General features: G+C 44.1%; 1 protein-coding gene across 1 annotated transcript; it reads right to left on the bottom strand.

Moving 5' to 3' along the window:
• Nucleotides 1-4,097: 4,097 nt before the first annotated feature.
• CEND1 (cell cycle exit and neuronal differentiation 1) lies at nt 4,098-4,801 on the bottom strand. Its single transcript, XM_060262528.1, has one exon. The coding sequence runs from the start codon at nt 4,593-4,595 to the stop codon at nt 4,173-4,175; it is 423 nt and encodes a 140-aa protein (XP_060118511.1). The 5' UTR covers nt 4,596-4,801; the 3' UTR covers nt 4,098-4,172.
• Nucleotides 4,802-19,210: the final 14,409 nt, after the last annotated feature.

The following is a 19,210-nucleotide window of genomic DNA, read 5'->3' as shown; positions in this document are numbered from 1 at the left end:
TAACTCTGCATAGGATTGTACTAAATAGCTAGTATCCTGAAGTTATTGAAGTTTGCCATCCCCTTGGGTTTTAGTGGGATCAGATAGTCATTTCTACATGGGGTCTGCACAGTACATTACTTAGAAAGTGCCCAAAGACCAAGTATTAGTAACCTGTACTTTGAGGTTCACAGTCAAAGGGAAAACTTGTGCATTTCATCTATGGATAGACAACAGAATTCCCAGTGTAGAAATAATGTATGCATATCCCTACAGCAAGTAGAAAAAGGAGTGTGCATGTTATCTCTTTGGACACATCTGGGTAATGGCTGCAACTTTCCTTTGCACCTGTGATGAACAGCAGGAGGCTAAAATAAAACTAGCATGCCCTACGGATAGTAATAAAATATACTAAAGCTTATCCCCCTCCCCCACCCAAGCTTCGTGACACCAAATTAGCTATCCAGTGCTAGGAGATTATGGTCTCTGGCATATGCAAGAAGAATTCTGTATGTTTAGATGCCTTTGGTTATCACAAGAACATGAGGTACAGTACAGTCCTCCCCTCCCATTTGCTGCTCCTCATGCAGATCATTCCTGCCATCAATTTCCTTCGCCTTAGAGAGCTCTTCTGTGGTCAATGAGCTGCACTTGCAGCAGGACTGCTGTGCATACAGGGTCTGACTGGACCAGGAGCTCATAGCATTGGCTGCTGTACTGCCACCAGTGGCCAGTATGGCATTGAGTGAGACTTGAGAGTCCCAGGTGCACTCTGCCATGAAGCTCATTGGGTGACTGAATCAATCACTTTCTTTCTCTACCTGCCTAAGCTATCTCACAGGATTATGGAAGGCTACAGTGTGGGAGAAAAAAACGACACCCTGGGCTCTCTGGGGGAAAGGAAGGATAACATTTTAAGCAAAATAAGGTCTAGAATAATAGTCTGACACTGCAGACAGGTTCTAGCAAATTGAAAATTTTTGCAATGATGAACAAAGTAGGAGTCGAGTTCCACCTTTAAGACCAACAAAGTTTTATTCAGAATGTAAGCTTTCATGACTCGGTCGAAAGAAGTTATTAAAGAGTCAGCCACTGGTGTAATCTTGACTCACATTAATTGTGCAGTATGCTCCTTTCTGAAGAGGTCTAAGGATTAGAGTGGTAGGCTGTTTTACAATACTTGTTCAGTTTGATTATAGCTGAAATATGAGGTTGATTTCAGCCTTATGGTCCTAGAAAGGGCTATTTACCAGATCATTGATTATTTATTCTGCCACTAGCTCTAGGATGCCAGTAACATTGGTTGCAGCGAACACACTGCCTCAGCGCTTTCAGGCACCACCAATGACAGATTTTGTATAATTAAATGGGTGATACAAATCTGAGTCTAGCATGTTCCAAATTGCATGGCTCCTTTTATATATGCAAAAAAATCTGCACGCTGTCAGTACTTGTATGGCACCACTTACTGCTCAGCATTATCCACAGCAAGAAGATCCATGTTTGCAAGCAAAGTTTTAGTGAGTGGGGGGAGGGTATATCTAAATGCATGCATTCCCACTCAGAATCACACTGGCATTTGAGGGGGGGGGGTGGCGGGCGGAATGCCTCCATTACTGCAGTGACGTAGGCTGAAGATTTATATGAGGATTACATATAAAACACATCTGGCATCAGAGCATCCCATGTCCTGCATCTGTGTGTCCAGGACCATCGATGCAGACACAGCTGAGATTGAAGGGCCAGTGATGGACAGTGGCCAGAATGACACATCAGTCACCTACACACAAATGAGAAATTTGCACACATTGCCACATTCCCCCAGGAGCAATGCTGAGGCAGAGCAACTTTTGCACTGGTTGAGATTTATTATGTTGAAGGGACTATTTAGAAGCAATAGGTTTCAGCTCCTAGCACAAGAGGGATTGTAATACATTCATCAGTTGGCCAACCTCACATTCTTTATTGGAAAAAAACCCATGGGTCTGGATGCTTCATGATGGAATGCAAGTGGCACAAAACATGGACACTTTGTGTGAATGCAGGCGCGCAAATAATGGTTGCTTTTTGCCTCTCTTTTTTTTTTTTACAAAGAATACAGGGTTTGTAGCTTTACAAATACTCTAGTCCACTGTAATATATATACACAGATATCCTCAAATAAGGCAGGAGTAGGAAAGCTTGTATATATACACACAAAAATACAGGTGTTTTCAGACTGGCAAAGGGGGGTGGGCTCTGGAGAATGATTCAAGACAGTGTAACACCACAGTACTAAGCAACAACTGCCAGTGAATGATTCCCTTATAGACCTAACCTATCACATCACAGCCATAAATACAAGAGAAAGAGAAAAAAGGTGTTCTACAAGATGATGAACTGTAGTCCTGCCACTGTCACCATCATAGCATATTTCAGAAGCGTTCTGGATTTAAAATTAGAGACAGGCTAAAAATGCAAAAATCTAGTTCTCACATTAATTTCTGAGCAACTGAATGCTAGGATGGAAACTTGGTTGCTCATGTGTCTCCTGACCTAACAGCATTGCAAAGACTATTTCAATCTACTTAACTATGTCCCAACCCCACCCCACCCCCCAAAAAAAACCCTCATCAGATTTTCATAACCACTTTTTCCACTGGTACAGTCCAAGCAAAAATCTTTTGTTGGAAGCTACTTGTCTGGAATGCACAGTCAATCACTGCTAAGGTATAATCCGTTCTCTGTTCTAGTTTTTGAATGGTCATGGGTTGATCTTTAGTAGACACAACAAAGCTACTTCACTGCACCTCCCTCTGCTGTTTTTCCATCTCAAGGTCTGCTTTCAGCATTTCAGGAAACCAGTAATGAAGCAAGGATACAGGAAATTTCCTCTCATCCAACACACTGGTCAGTTTAAATTATAAGAAAAATATTAGTATAAATGAGTCCATTTCCATGACTGTTATTGAAAGAAAAAGGATGATGCCATTCCAGCATGGGAGTTTGTAAAGCATAAGAGAGCTGACATTCATCCATCCAGTCCAGATCTTTACACTGGGACAGGATGCGCTAGACAAATATTTCCAAACCCATAATCAAGATGCTGGTAGGCCACAAGCTGAGAAAAGGAGGAAAGAAGGAGCATTATTAGGAGAAAAGAAATAAAACAAACCCTTATTGTTACGTATTCTTAGAACTGCTTCTTTTTTCCTCTTCTTCCTCTTGTACAGCCCGCAGTGATAGATCAGCCTTCCATGGAGCAGCACTAGCAATAATCCAATATCCACGTCCACAGAAGGTCTCTTTCATAAACTTTGAGCAATACCAATTTATTATATGGAGGTGGAGCAGTCTCTGTCAAAGACATCTATGCTTTCCGAGGGTAGCTTTCCAAAGCATAATCAGCTGCTTCAGATTGGTGCTTGTTATGCATATACAAAAGGAATATTCTTCTATTTTCCAAAACCCAATGAGATCAGTAGCCTGGTACCTTTACTACTATTAGGAATAAAGTTGGGTTGCATGGTTGGGTAACAAGGCCAAGATGATGTCTGATGGGCCTCAAGTTACACTATAGATCTCAGTAGGCTTAGGTTCCTTCTCAAATTTTTGTGGCTTCCTAGGCTATCTACATTTTAAATTTGGATGAAAGGGGAGGGAGCACATTTTGGAAGGTGGAGCGGATGAGTAAATGGGGACACCATACATTCCTCGGAATAAGTAAGAAAATTTCCTTTTGATGTATCTCAACATTCTAGCACAGCTGCAGGAAGCTCTGTTTCTGAGGTTAACAGGTGACCTGTTGGTGAGAAATGTCCTTTTATCTGTTCTACTAAACCCAACATAACAAAGCAAGAGACTGTGAATGTGTCACTGGAGCTAAATTTAAACATTTGGAAGAAGGGTGAGAAAGGGACTGTGGGAAACAAAATAGCAGTTGTTTATACTGACCAGAAGAAGCCCTCTATACACAGTAGTGCAAGCTGAATTATATTACACAAAAGAGCACAAATGCACTGGGTGCTCACACTATGTCAACCATGGCACATTGCTCTTGAACAAGACAATTGCCAGTGTTGCACTTTTGCCTAGCTAGCTCTCTCTCTATATATATACCGTATATTTATAGATATGTATAGAGTTTACTGCATGCATTTATTTCAAAAGGAACTGTACATGGCCCAGAGTGTCTCCCCTATGCTTCATGGGGCTCATTTCTTTCGGGCTAGGACAGCCACGCCCACAATCACAGCTATGACAGCCACTGCTGCTCCTCCAACAATGATCAGTGGCTTCATGTTCTCAAAGATGGTGCTGCCTGGGGATTCCTCTGCATTGTTCTCTTTGTGCTCCGAGTTAGCAGGATGATTCCCACCTTCAGGACCCTCTGTTGCTGCTGCTGCAGAGCTGGGTTTCACATTGCTGTGGTTGTTCACCACTGTGGCCTCATTTGCTGCTGCCACTGGCCCCTTTTTCGCTGGAGTGGTGGCAGCAGGAGCTGGCTGCTCCTTAGGAGGGGTTTCTTTCTTCTCTGTCGTTGCAGTGGGCCCAGGGCTAGTCTTCTCAGGTTTTCCTGAGCTGGCAATCTTGGCATCAGGCTTGTTTCCACTTCGGGTGCTTCCTTTAGTTTCCATTCTCTTCACCAGTGCACTCCTTTTCTTGGGTCAAACCAGAGAGTTATTACTCTGTTGATATAGTTTGCTTCACTTGGCCCTCACAAGCCAAAAGCCAGTCACAAAAGAATCTACCTTAGACTGCTTGACGTCTTCCAGCCGATGATATTCACTCTCCCAGAAAGGTGCTCCACTCAGACAGTATTCTCTCTGGACATGTTATTCTAGAAAGCGAAAGAAACAGAAGGATCAGAGATGCACAGATGATAGACAGAATTTTTCCTTCTAGTTATGTTGAGCTATGGTAGCCAATACAGATGATTTTATATGAATGAAAAGATTTCTGTGTCTCCTTTCTTCTGACACAGGATTATTTTTAACAAAAAATTAATGCGCATGAAGAAAATACCAAACTAGAGAACAAGCAAGAAACATCAGGACAGGAGTCATGATGACATCAGTATAAAAGGCAGCCAATTTACCATTAAGTGAACAGCATATAATAAGCAAACATATCACCCCCTGACACACACATTTTCAAAGCGTCAGCAAACTGGACATTTTCCTGGCATGTAAAAGACAACAGAGGAGGCACCAGGTGGACCTTTCTTAATCAGAGCATAACTGTAGAAAGGACCCTCTTCCTGGTCCCTGCCCCAGTGCAGGAGTTTTCTTAGCCAAGGGGCAACTGCCCTGGGTGTCACACTTGGAGGGAGGGGGGGGGGGACACTGCATTCAGAAGAAGAAGAAGAGCATGCTCTTGCCATTGCTTCACACCTGCCATGTCTGGTTTCTGACAACAGCAGCAGTGGCTTCTATCCACCGTGCACAGGATGAGGGCCACTGCTTGTCTGGCCCTGGTGAGAAGTGCCAGTGGTGGGGTGACAGTGATTCTGGAACCTCACCTTGGACTTTTGCCCAGGGCCCCAGAACCACTAAGATTGCCTCTGCCCCTACTCTCAAAAAACTGAAGCACCTGGAAAAGTCCTCCGGTGATGATCTTGGCTGTTAGGCAAGTTACCATGAGGAAAGCAAAGTGAGTTAAACAAGTTCTGATTTTGAAGAATGCAGTGCACTTTAGAAATGTCAGATATTTGGAACAGAAATAATACAACCAACTGTTCTGAGTCACCACTAATCTCAGATATGTTCCTGTCCTAAAGGTAGCTGCTGGAAACACTATTTTCAATGGAACTGACTACAAACTTAAAACTGTGTTTCAAATAGGCTTCCCAATCCCCAGGTCCTAGTGGGGGATTCCCCAGTTTTGCAGCCTTCCCCCACACCCAGGCAGCTGGCTGGCAGGGGAAGCCCCGCCCCCACAGCCACCATGGAGCTCTAGATCTCCGGCAGGTTTAGAAACCTGCAAACAGATCCATTTCAAAATGTGTGTGTGTGCCTTTAAAGTTGAGCAGGAAGTACTTCTTGGGAAGGGTCAGCAATACAGTCCCTCAGTTTGTTTTGCTTTCCTTTCAGAGCAACTAAGTGTTTGTGTGTGTGAGAGAGAGAGATATATCAGCGTAGCCCCTGTTCTTTTCATATGTCATTGTGGAGGAACCAACCGGAAGTGTGTGTGTGAGAAAGAGAGAGAGGGTTGCCAATCCCCAGGTTTGGAAGCCCTCCCCCCCGCCTTAGGGTCATCAGAGAGCAGTGGGGCGGGGAGGGAAATTTCTACTGGGCAATTATTCCCTTTGGAGAACAATTCCCATAGGGAATAATGGGGAATTGGTCCACGGGTATCAAGGGGTCTGAGGGGTCTGTTTCTTGAGGTAGAGGCACCACATTTTCAGTATAGCATCTAGTGCCTCTCCCCGAAATACCCCCCAAGTTTCAAAACGATTGGACCAGGGGGTCCAAATCTATGAGCCCCAATAGAAGGTGCTCCTATCCTTCATTATTTCCTATGGAAGGAAGGCATTTAAAAAGGTGTGCTGTCCCTTTAAATGTGATGGTCAGAACTCCCTTAGAGTTCAATTATGCTTGTCACACCCTTGCTCCTGGCTCCACCCCCAAAGTCCCCAGATATTTCTTGAATGGGACTTGGCAACTCTAGTTTCAAAGTCTACTTCCTGCCACTGACAAGGAATTCCAGTCTTCTTGTATAGCCTCTCTAAATGGCCCTTAGATGCAAAAACACTCCCAGTACCTTTAACAACTGAACAGAACACAGAACTTCCCCCCTTTTCTCAGCCCTGCTTAGCAAATCACACTACACCTTGTGGACATTATTAAAAGACACAAGAGTTCCTTCCTGGTCACTAGCGCTGCCATGCCAGTTCTGGGTTGCAAAATACCTGGAGATTTGGGGGGGGGGGGTAGACCCTGAGGAGGGGAGGGACTTCAATGGGATTGAATGCCACAGAATCCACCTTCCATCATGGCCATTTTCTCCAGGTGAACTGATCTTGGTTGCCTGGAGATTAGTTGTAATAACAAGACCTGCAGCAACTACCTGCAGGTTGGCAACCCTACTCGTCACCCACTTCAGGCATTCCTATCTACTCGCTGTTTGTGAGAAGCAGAAATATTAGTACTGACAGTCTCTCTGTTGCTGCTGCAACATAAAGTCTTCATCTGAGCAGTGCCCTACAGTGATCCCCAACATGGTGCCCATGAGCACCAGGGTGCTAACTAATGTGTTTGCTGAGGCCCACTTCCTTCTTCCTAAAAGCAAAGAGCCAACCCTGGTTTCTCTCCATTATCCTTGCGTCTTTAGGGAGCACCATTTGGGACACTTGCCTCCATCATAGGATATTCGATTAGGAACATCCCACCATTTTGTGATTTGCCTCAGCTCCCATGGCAGCTGTTTGGTGGTGGCTGGCCATCCCCCCCCCCCCCATGACAACACCTTCCATTATCTGTTTTCAAAAATAAAAATATGTCTTCGAGTTCATCATTGAGGACTCTGGGAAGTAGCAAATACAGGCTACCAGGCAAGGAGGAAGAAGAAGGAAAGACAAATATCCCCAGAAGATGGTAGTAGTCAAGGTACATGGGGAAAGAGTGATGTGGAGGGAGGTGAATGTCTCTACATTTCCTGGTCTGATTTAGGGTTGCCAATCTCCAAGTTGGGCCTGGAAATCTCCCGCTTTTACAACTGATCTCCAGTTGACATAGATCAGCTCCCCTGGAGAAAATGGCTGCTTTGGAGGGTGGACTCTATGGCACTGTACCAAGCTAAGGTCCTTCCCTCCCTAGACCCTCCCCAAAGTCTCCAGGTATTTTCCGATACAGACCTGGTAACCCTAGCAGTCTTGCTGAAAATAATTTAAATATCATCTAAAAATGGGGAGGGAGGATCACAATTGAAGCAGGGTGCTGTACAGCCAAACACAGCCCTAAAAATCTTAGCTACAGCATTGCCAGAGCAAGAGAAGAAAAGAAGCTTAATGGGAAGGGGGGAAATTATCAGGAGCATTAGGGCTCTGTTGGTGTCAGTGACATGCCTAGGGAACGCACAACAGAAAGCCACCCTCATCATTATCTCTTCATGAGCCTTCAGCATTTTCAGAGCCCCACGGAGAGCTTGCTTACCAGCAAAGTTAAATATAGGCCTTATTAAGACATCCAGCTAAAAAACAAGAATCTCCTGATAAACGCCCCCCCCCCCACCACTTTTTGTATCCTTTCATTTGGAGATGAACCAGCAGGCTCATTTATCAGGTTATTTTTACTCTCAAAAATGGCAGCGCTAGGCAGCAACATTTCTGTGAAACGGGATTGTGTCTTCCTTGCAAAAGGATTACAAAATCTTTGCTTGCCTCAAAGCAAGGCCAAGTTGCAGCAGGACCTACATGTTAGCCATTCTATAGGATTATAACTCAACATTTCTGTAAATCTGTTTGATTGATAGACCTTTGCCACCTCCCCGTCTTTCAATTTTTGAGCAAAGACAATCATTCTAGAACTATGCATGTTTGTTCTGAACATCGTATGTTCACTTTAACTTACGTTCGCATCACCTATGCACATCATAACAGTCCCCCCCCCCAAAAAAAATCTTTTTATTTCTTTCAAATGGGCAAATGGGAGGACCATGGTGCCTAATCAAAAGCACAAGCAACTTTATTTGTACTCTGTGTTCTACGTGGCTGCATCTTTCCCCTTATCTTGTGAGGGCTGTGCCACAGTGCTCGCATGTCCATAGAGTTGCCAACTATGGGCTGGGAAATTCCTGAGATTTCAGGGTGAAGCTTGGGGTTTAAGGGAGAGGAGGCATGTAAGCAGAACATGATGTCCTAAGTCCACCCTCCACAGCAGCCATTTTCTCCAAGGGAACTGACTTCTGTAATTCAGAGATGACTTGTAATTCTAGGAGACTTCCAGCCTGACCTGGAAGCTGGCACCCCACACCTGACGCAACAGAACAGTGGTTTTAAAGCTTTGGCCTAGGCATCACCAGTGGTCTCTGGTGCCCTTCCTTCCTTCCTGAAATTTTTAACAGAGGGATGGTAAGGGGGGGATGCCTGCCTGTTTAAGTATTTCCCCCTTGGCTATTTTCCTGCTCAAATTCCCTCCACTCAACCATTTTTTCCAACTGTGGAGTTTCAGATACATTTTGAAAGGACAAATCCATGGTAAGTGAGAGGACGAACAGTTGAAGGGGGTCATTCTGTTCAGAGAAGCAGCTGGGGAGGAAAGGTTTATGCATCTCCTCTCTTTCAACCAGGACTCCTCTATATTTAAAAGCTTCCTGAGGTGGTCTTTAACTCTAAAGACCACCTTGTTACACCTCCACACACAGCATCAACCCCCCCCCCCCACAACTCACAATAAAAACAATAGAGGAAAATATGACCCTAAGTTTTCTTTGAAGTTGCCACTATAAAATTTAAACTAAAGCGCACCTATCTCTTCAGCAACACAAAAGGCAGCAATATGAACATCAAAGAAGCCACATGGCTCTGCATATGGGGAGGGGCTCTGCTCTCCCCACCCATGCATTCACACTGCTCCATTGGATCACAGGCATAAAGGAAAAATGCAGCAGTTTAAAGAGGCTTCCCCTGTATCATTAAGGCTGGGGGAAAGTGTCCTGCTCTACAAAGAACCATCAAACCAGGATAGCAACTCCTCAATGCAATGAAGTGTAAGGAATCTTCTAATGTGCACATAGTATGCACTCTCCAGCTGAAAGTTTACCATGTCTGATCCTTTTTAAATTCCACATGCTGTGCCACATTTATGTGCTGTACCACGTCTATAAATAGCAACATGTGGCCAGGAATTCAGAAAGACAAACAAAACTAGGTTGACAAGGGTCATGATTGTAGACCAGTAATAATGTAAATCTGTTGTAGCAAAAATAAAACCACACTTCAGTGGCACTTTAAAAGTTGTTGGAGATTGCTGTTCTGGCCAGATTTCCAAAATGATGCATATGCAAAATTGGGCATTTAAGAGGATTGCACTGCACATAGACCATCACTAGGGTTGCCAAGTCCCATTCAAGAAATATCTGGGAACTTTGGGGGTGGAGCCAGGAGACATTGGGGGTGGAGCCAGGAGCAAGATTGTGACAAGCATAATTGAACTCCAAAGGGAGTTCTGGCCATCACATTTAAAGGGACCATACACCTTTTACATGACTTCCCACCATTGGAAATAATGAAGGATAGAGGCACCTTATTTTGGGGCTCATAACATTATACCCCCTGGTCCAATCCTTTTGAAACTTGGGGGATATTTTTGGGGAGAGGCAATTGATGCTATGCTGCAAATTCAGTGCCTCTACCTCAAAAAATACTCCCCAGAGCCCCTGATCAATTCTGCATTATACCCTATGGGAATCGGTCTCCATAGGGAATAATGGAGTGCCCAGCAGACATTTCCCTCCTCCTGCCCCTGTTTTCTGATGACCCTGAAGTGGGGGGAGGGCCTCCAAACCAGGGGATCCCCTGCCCCCACCTGGGGATTTGGCAAAAAATACAATCCGAGTAACACATACAAACTATTGGGATAAGAATCACACTTTAAAGACACAGTCTCACATACAAATTCCAACTAACAAATAATCATACTCAAAATTGGTATGTAGAAAAGGAGGGGTGTTTGATTTTCTCTACTGATAATGTACTGACAATGTGGGAAGTATTGACGTATGCTTTGTGTGTATTGTGTATTCATTTTTTTTGTACTAGGAGTTATACGCATTTTATTGCGTGAGATTCGTGACTGAGGAAGGCGTGGCTGAAACCGGTCTCTTATATGAATTTTCTTCTCCTTGGACTATTTCTATTATTGAGTGCAACATCACCAGCACAATGACATCACTTCCAGGTGATGTCATCGTGTTGCACACGTGAGAAAAGTCCCCCACCGGAGGCCACAGGGGACTTGGCAACCCTATCCCTGGGGGTCTTTAAATGAGGAATAAGTGAAGGTCTTTGCTCATTCTATGGCCTGGTCACTAACAGGCCATGCACTGGTACTGGTCCGTGGCCCGGGGGTTGGGGACCTCTGCTTTAGAGCACCATTATAAACATAGTTATACCCTTCTAAATCTAATGAAATCTGCTGGGGACTGCAGTGTCATAGTTCACAAATCACTAGAAGAACAGATGAGCTTGGTTAGTACTACCACTGAAGATCTGCATCTGAGAAATAGTGTTCAAGAAGACACAGATCTAGGCGGGTAAAGTTCCTCAAGTCTTCCCTGCTGCAGAGCAAAACTGTTGCTGAATTCAAAACCAACTGTATAAAAATTACAGATTGCACCCTGACCTGGGTAGCCCAGGCAAGCCTGATCTCATCAGATCTCGTAATAACCTAAGCAGTGTCAACGCTTGGATAGGAGACCTTGGAATATCAGCAGTTAGGAGGACAGGGGCAGGCTTTATTCAGCCACCTCTCTGAATATCCTCCAGGTTCCCAGTAGGGGTCAGTTACCAGAGGTCATCATGACTTCCAGGTGCAGACAGACATACAAGCACACACAAATAAAGGATACAAAAATACAGACTGTGGCATGTTGGAGAAAAGTAAGCAAAAAATAAATAATTTCAGAGAAACTAATGCAACTGCTGTCTATTATGATCACTACTCACAGGACACAAAATGGCTTATTTCCCACCTTCTGCTAACATCTGATACACAAAGTAAACTCACATTTTCTTCATCTTTAAGACAGTTTCACACATCTCCCAAAAAAATTCTGCACAGTGTGTTTGTACAGAACCCTGATGTTGGCAGTATAAGCAATAGGTAAGTACATCCATATATGGAAGTATTGTTGGATCATTACATTACATGCATGGGGAAAATACAGATACAAAAGTGCTTTGAGGCTGTGAAAACTATTGCTAGCCATGAAAGTCAAACCTCTCACTCCTCTAGTTATCCCCAAACAACAGCGTTGACAGTTCTGTGTTGGGAAATATCTGGCGATTATGGGGAGGGTGGGGTTTGGGGAGAGGAGGACCTCATCAGGGTATAATACCATACAGTCCACTCTCCAAACCAGCTGTTTTCTCCAAGGGAAGTGATCTTGATCATCTGGAAACCAGCTGTAATAGCAAGAAATCTCAAGGTGCCACCTAGAGGTTGGCAGCCCTACCAAACAAAAAGTCTTGTAGGAGTTCTTGAATACTCTCCCACCTAAGATCTCCATTTGCCCTTTGTCAGTCACCCCTTTATCTCCCATGGAGCTGTAAGTGGGGCTCCAGGGACAAGCATACTATGCCAAGAGAGGAAACCACTACCTTTTTTAAACTACCTTTTTTGTGTGCCTGCCTGAGGTGGTGTGATTTTGAACATCTTTCAGAAGATGAAGATTGCCCCAACCATCAGTTCCAGTTCTTCTCAAACTATCCTCTCTAGCACAGGAGCTAATTAAGGAGCTGTTCTTCTAAAACAAATAGATATCATTTCACATCCATCCCAGCAGGAGAGCCTGCTTCCCCCAACACTACAAATACTGGCCAGGAATTCTAAGTTGTTTTGCATAAAAAACTGTCTAAGGGATCCTTCAATACATTTGTGGACTAGCCACCAGTTCATAAGCAGGAGCACTGGAGTTCTGATCCTGAATTGATACCATTAGTAGGCTCAGGGTCCAGGAGCCAGGCCACCAACATGTGGGCCACGAGAAGCCAATTTAAAATCCTATCTCACTTGTGCCCCTTGCTATTCACTCAGGCTCTGGATGTTGTCTGAATACAGCCCCTGCAACCCTGATTTTCCCCCATAGGAATGCATGTCACACAGCATGTCAGAGAGGAGGTCCTATAACTGATGGACAAGTTAAAAACTGACAAATCACCGGGCCCAGATGACACACATCCAAGAATTCTGAAAGAACTCAAATGTGAACTTGTGGATCTCCTGATAAATGCGATCTGTCACTAAAATCTGCTTTCACTCCTGAAGACTGGAAGGTAGCTAATGTAATCTCCATGTTTTAAAAAGGTTCCAGAGGAGATCTGGGAAATTTTAGGCTGGTCAGTCTAACACCGATATCAGATAAATTGGTGGAATCCATTGTTAAAAATAGAATTAGTATGCACATTGATGAACAAAAGTTGTTGAGGAAGAATCAGCATGGATTATGTAAGGGGAGATCTTGTCTTACTAACCTTTAAGAGTTCCAGAAAGCTTCTGATAAAGTTCTTCATCAAAGGCTCCTAAGTAAACTCAGCAGTCATGGGATAAGAGGACTCCTCTGTCTTGTGGATTAAAAAGTGGTTAATTAACAGGAAACTGGGAGTGAGTATAAATGGGCAGTTTTCACAGTGGATGATGGTGAGCAATGCGGTACCACAGGGCTTGGTACTAGGTCCAGTGTTCTTTAACTTGTTCATTAATTATTTGGAGTTGGGATTAAGCCATGAAGTGCCTATGTTTGCAGATGACACTAAATTGTTCAGGGTGGTGAGAACCAGGCAGGACTGTGAGGTGCACCACAGGGATCTGTTGAGGCTGAGAGAGTGGGCAATGATGTGGCAAATAAGCAAGTGCAAAGTAATGCACACTGGAGCCAAAAATCCTAACTATAACTACATGTTGATGGGTATGATCTGACAGTAACTGACCAGGAGAGAGATCTTGGAGTCATGTAAATAACTGTTGACTCACTGTGCAACTGCAATAAAAAAGGCAAATCCTATGCAGGGGATTATTAGGAAGGGGATTAAAAACAAATCAGCCATTATAATGATGTCACTGCATAAATCTATGGTGTGGCCTTGTTTGGAATACTGTGTACAGTTCTGGTCACTGCACCTCAAAAAAGATATAGTACTGGGAAAAGTGCAGAAAAGGGCAACTAAATGATTAAGGGGATGGAACACTTTCCCTATGAAGAAAGTTTAAAGAGGTTAGGGCTCTTTAGCTTGGAGAGGCGACAATTGAGGGGGTGACATGATAGAGGTTTACAAGTTATGCATGGGATAGAGAAGGTAGAGAAACAGATAAAAGCAAGTGCTTATTCACCCAAAGGGTGATTAGCACATGGAATTCACTGCCACAGGAGGTTGTGGCAGCTACAAGCATAGACAGCTTCAACAGGGAGACTGGATAAACATGTGGAGCAGAAATCCATCAATGGCTTTTAGCCACAAGGTATAGATGGAACACTATGTCTGGGATTGTGATGTTCTGTATGCTTGGTACTCAGGGTGCAGCAGTGAGAGTGTTTCTGGAGTTTTGGCCTCACTGGTGGACCTCCTGATAGCACCTGGGTTTGGCCACTGTGTGACACTGAGACCGATTCCTCACTGGCAGTTGCTCCGCCCCCTGGGTTCTGCTTTCCCTGGCTCAAGTAATAAATTCCCCACCAGTTGCTGCATGGGCTCATTTTGATCCATGGCTCCCTCCAATTTCCCTTGTGGCTTCCTGCTCTTGTTTTTAAGAGTTCTGGAAGCTATAAGGGGAATTGAAGGGAGCCATGGATCAAAATGTACCCATGTAGCAACTGGTGGGGAATTAATCACTCGAGCCAGGGAAAGCAAAACCCTGAGGGCAGAGCAACTGCTAGTGAGGAATCAGTCAGAGTGTTGGATGGTCCTCTGGCCTGATCCAATATGATTTCTGTTATGTTATTTTTTAATGGGCAGAGATATGAAAATGTCTTCAAGGTCATAATTGCTACAGGGCTCATACCTGCTTCCTGCCCCTAGTGATCCCTGCCATTAAAAACCACATCTGGTCCTATCCACAGAGCTTGTTTCTTTTATACACTACAGCAGTGGCCCCCAACCTTTTTGGCACCAGTTTTGTGGAAGACAATTTTTTCATGGACCAGTGGAGGTGGGGATGCTGGGGGTTTTGCTGCCCCCATGCCCACACCCAGTCCCTGCCCCCTCCAGGGATCTTTAAATAAGGAGTAGGTGAAGGTCTCTGCCTCACTCCATGGCCCAGTTGCTAACAGGTCATAGACCAGTACTGGTCCACGGCCTGGGGGTTGGGTACCCCTGCACTAGAGTACAACCAAGGGGCACAGATTTTTATAGAAAGAAAGACAAGGAATTTACATAATTACTTCTTGCCTCTCCACCCATCTTTCTTCTAACAGAGTCTAAATCTGATTGCCTCACTGGGAACCCAGTTATGTCACTACCTAGCCTTAAGATCCTTGCAGCTTCTGGCAATTAACATCAATTTTTTTACAGGTCTGTATAAGTGCCATTTTGGAAATGTACAGTTATCTGAGAAAACAAAAATTGAGCTAGTAATTTGGGGAGGAAGAAGTCAGAATACAAGACCGTGCAGATAAAGAGAAGAACCAATTGCTCTATGATGCCAGTGCCATTTCAGAGATTTTTGCTCCAGAGGGTGGAGGCAGCTGACAGAGGGCAAATGGAATTGTTTGCCCATGAGGACATATCACCTGACATGCTGCTTTGCCCTTCCAGGTCTGTTACTGTTTCAAGGTAAATCAACATGTAAGCCAAGCCTTATCCCCTTTCCATCTCAAAAATGGGATTGCTAATTCTTAACAACTCCCAAGAGTTATTCAGGAAAGTATAATCCATCCCCAGGTTTATTATGGATAAACTTTTATTTACATTGCAATAATGTAAAGCCAATATGGAAGTTGGTTTATCGTTAACTAGTAAAACTAGTTAACACGTGGACAAAGGGGACCCAATAGATGTTGTTTACCTTGACTTCTAGAAAGCTTTTGATAAAGTTCCTCATCAAAGGCTCCTTAGTAAGCTCGAGAGTCATGGAGTAAAAGGACAGGTCCTCTTGTGGATCAAAAACTGGCTAATTAATAGGAAGCAGAGAGTGAGTATAAATGGGCAGTCTTTACAGTGGAGGATGGTAAGCAGTGGGGTGCCTCAGGGCTCAGTACTGGGTCCAATGCTCTTTAACTTGTTCATTAATGATCTGGAGTTGGGAGTAAGCAGTGAAGTGGCCAAGTTTGCAAATGACACTAAATTGTTCAGGGTGGTGAGAACCAGAGAGGATTGTGAGGCACTCCAAAGGGATCTGTTGAGGCTGGGTGAGTGGGCGTCAACGTGGCAGATGAGGTTCAATGTGGCCAAGTGCAAAGTAATGCACATTGGGGCCAAGAATCCCAGCTACAAATACAAGTTGATGGGGTGTGAACTGGCAGAGACTGACCAAGAGAGAGATTTTGGGAGTTGTGGTAGATAACTCACTGAAAATGTCAAGACAGTGTGCGTTTGCAATAAAAAAGGCCAACGCCATGCTGGGAATTATTAGGAAGGGAATTGAAAACAAATCAGCCAGTATCATAATGCCCCTGTATAAATCAATGGTGCGGTCTCATTTGGAATACTGTGTACAATTCTGGTCACCGCACCTCAAAAACGATATTATAGCATTGGAAAAGGGCAACTAGAATGATTAAAGGGTTGGAACACTTTCCCTATGAAGAAAGGTTAAAACGTTTGGGGCTCTTTAGCTTGGAGAAACATCGACTGCGGGGTGACATGATAGAGGTTTACAAGATTATGCATGGGATGGAGAAAGTAGAGAAAGAAGTACTTTTCTCCCTTTCTCACAATACAAGAACTCATGGGCATTCAATAAAATTGCTGAGCAGTCAGGTTGAAATGGATAAAAGGAAGTATTTCTTCACCCAAAGGGTGATTAACGTGGAATTCACTGCCACAGGAGGTGGTGGCAGCTTCAAGTATAGCCAGCGTTAAGAGGGGATTGGATAAAAATATGGAGCAGAGGTCCATCAGTGGCTATTAGCCACAGTGTATATATATATATGTGTGTGTGTGTGTGTGTATGTATATATATCTATATATATATATATATGTATGCACACACACATATATTGGCCACTGTGTGACACAGAGTGTTGGACTGGATGGGCCATTGGCCTGATCCAACATGACTTCTCTTATGTTCTTAAAGCTGTCTTTGTTAGAGCCACAAAACTGTAGTTCTACCAGCTGCACTTTGTATATACAAACCATGGTCTGTGCCATCCCTTTTTTCTCCCTCCTGCTGTCTGTCAAATACAGAGCGTCACAAATCCATACAAACAAAAACCCTCCAATCCCATGCACCAGTGATGAACGATGGCTCCAATGAGAGTGAGAGCTCTGTTTAGCTTATCAGCATTCCGAATAACTGACGACTTCTGTTTCCCTCTAATTGAATTCAGAACTACACAATGCCCAGTGTGTGTCACCAGCAATTCCCTCATTTGCTCTGCAGTGGTAGACAAAAAGATTGGACAGGAGATCTTGCAAGGTCTTGAGTTTTACAGGCTGCTGATTAGAGGGACTGGTCCAAAGCTGACGTGTCATATTTGAAATTTAAGAAGCCACTGCAGATAAAGATCCCGACTCAGCTTGAGGAAACGACCTTTAGAAGAGAGCAGAACAAGCTCCCTGGGAGTGCGTATGGGGAGCCCAGCCCTGCCAGAAATCTTCTGAACCAGGTGCTTTTCTCCTGCTGGTGCCCTGATAATGCCAAGAAGCAACTTTGTGGGAAGCATATGAACATCATTGACTCATCAATGCAATATTGTCCATGGTGGATTATTTATACTGAAGTTACTGGGGAAGAAAGAGAATGAACAACAGCCTGCAAAATATTTCTTCTTTCTGCTGCGGTGAGCTCTCCCTCAAAGGCCTGAGCAAGGAGAATGGATATGCCACCAAGGTCTGAAGCTTGAATGGTAGAATTCCAGAAGACCGGGTGGGGGGCGGGGCGGATGTTAAAAGAAAAAGACTGCCAGGTTTCTATGAGGCCCTTCAGTGTTCTGTGTACAACAGGAGTCCCCCACCCCCGGGCTGTGGACCAGTACCGGTCCGTGGCCTGTTAGCAACTGGGCCGTAGAGTGAGGCAGAGACCTTCACCTACTCCTTATTTAAAGACCCCCGGGGGGCAGGGACAGGGTGTGGGCATGGGGGCAGCAAAACCCCCAGCATTCCCACCTCCACCGGCCCATGAAAAAGTCTTCCACAAAACCGGTCCCTGGTGCCAAAAAGCTTGGGGGCCACTGTTGTACAAGACAAGGATATAAGTAGCTTCTGGAGTACCATCCAGATCTTTTAGATAGAAGGTCATAGAATTTAAGACCAGGAAGATCAAACATTCAATGTGGCTAATAATAATAAAACCCACCAATGAAAGCAGCTATTGGCTTCAGCAACACTATCCATAATGGCAGAGAAGGAGCTAGTGGCCCCAGCCTTCGGTGAGTGAAGATGATGATGCAAACCAACCTGGAGTCCTCATTGCTATTTATCTAGTATAAACTTTGATACATCCACATGAATCTGAAAATAAACCTGTTTGATCAAAATGCAGAATGCAGGAACAAACCCAGGGGGAGTTAGGCACTATTAAAATAAATGGAAAACCAGCGCTAGACTGAGAATGTGTTGCATGGATTTCAAAGGGGTTTTTGCTGGCACTGAATCTGTGATGTAGCTGGTCCTGCAAAATGCCATGGAATGAAAGTGTTCTGGAAGCAAAAAGAAGCCTTAATTGCCTCATATGGATCACTAGTACATGTTCTGAAATTAGGGACAGTCCCTCTGAATAAAAGACCTTTGGCAATCTTAATCTGGAAAACAGATTTTTAGAAATCCTTAATATTCATGTGCCCTGGCTTCTTTTGACAGAGTGCCCATAAACAAAACTGCTGCACCTGTAGCATGCTCAATGTTCTTGAAAAGCCAGCCCTTGTTTGGGGTCTGAAAGGGGAGCTGAAGTCCCCCCGTTTTGTTTTTAAATTCTAGCCCCATTCTTCTTTATACATCCTGGATATTTGGGAAACTGAGCAGTGAAATCGTTTTTTGAAAAGCCAAATCAACAGGTATCTTCCATTATTATGGTAAATAGGTGAACAGAAGGAAATCAGCCTTATTTAAAGGATAGCAGAAATGCCCTGCATTCAGCATTGTACTCTAGTTCAACATGCACTCAGAAGATCAGTATTCTTTAGGATGAGCAATGTATCAGTGCCCACTGGCAGCCAAGGGAAACAACCACTTTGCCACTCCGCTTCCCACTTCCCATCTATTTTTATAACTTCTGATGCCAGTCTGAAGAAAGCTATGATGCGGTAAGCATCATTAACCTACTGCTTTTGTTGGAATAGAATAGCATGCACGCATGCACACACAAACTAGCAGAAAGCAGGGGGAGAAACACAACCCAAAGATTATAATTCCAAAGGAAGAAAATGTTGACAGGAT

The sequence above is a fragment of the Heteronotia binoei genome, chromosome 21, assembly GCF_032191835.1.
Source record: "Heteronotia binoei isolate CCM8104 ecotype False Entrance Well chromosome 21, APGP_CSIRO_Hbin_v1, whole genome shotgun sequence".
NCBI lineage: Eukaryota > Metazoa > Chordata > Lepidosauria > Squamata > Gekkonidae > Heteronotia > Heteronotia binoei.
The sequence above is the reverse complement of the archived record's forward strand: the minus strand, read 5'-3'. Positions and strand labels throughout refer to the sequence as shown.

Excerpts from the sequence above, each read along its gene's own strand:
- CEND1 (XM_060262528.1), bottom strand. The coding sequence starts at position 4,595 with ATGGAAACTAAAGGAAGCACCCGAAGTGGAAACAAGCCTGATGCCAAG.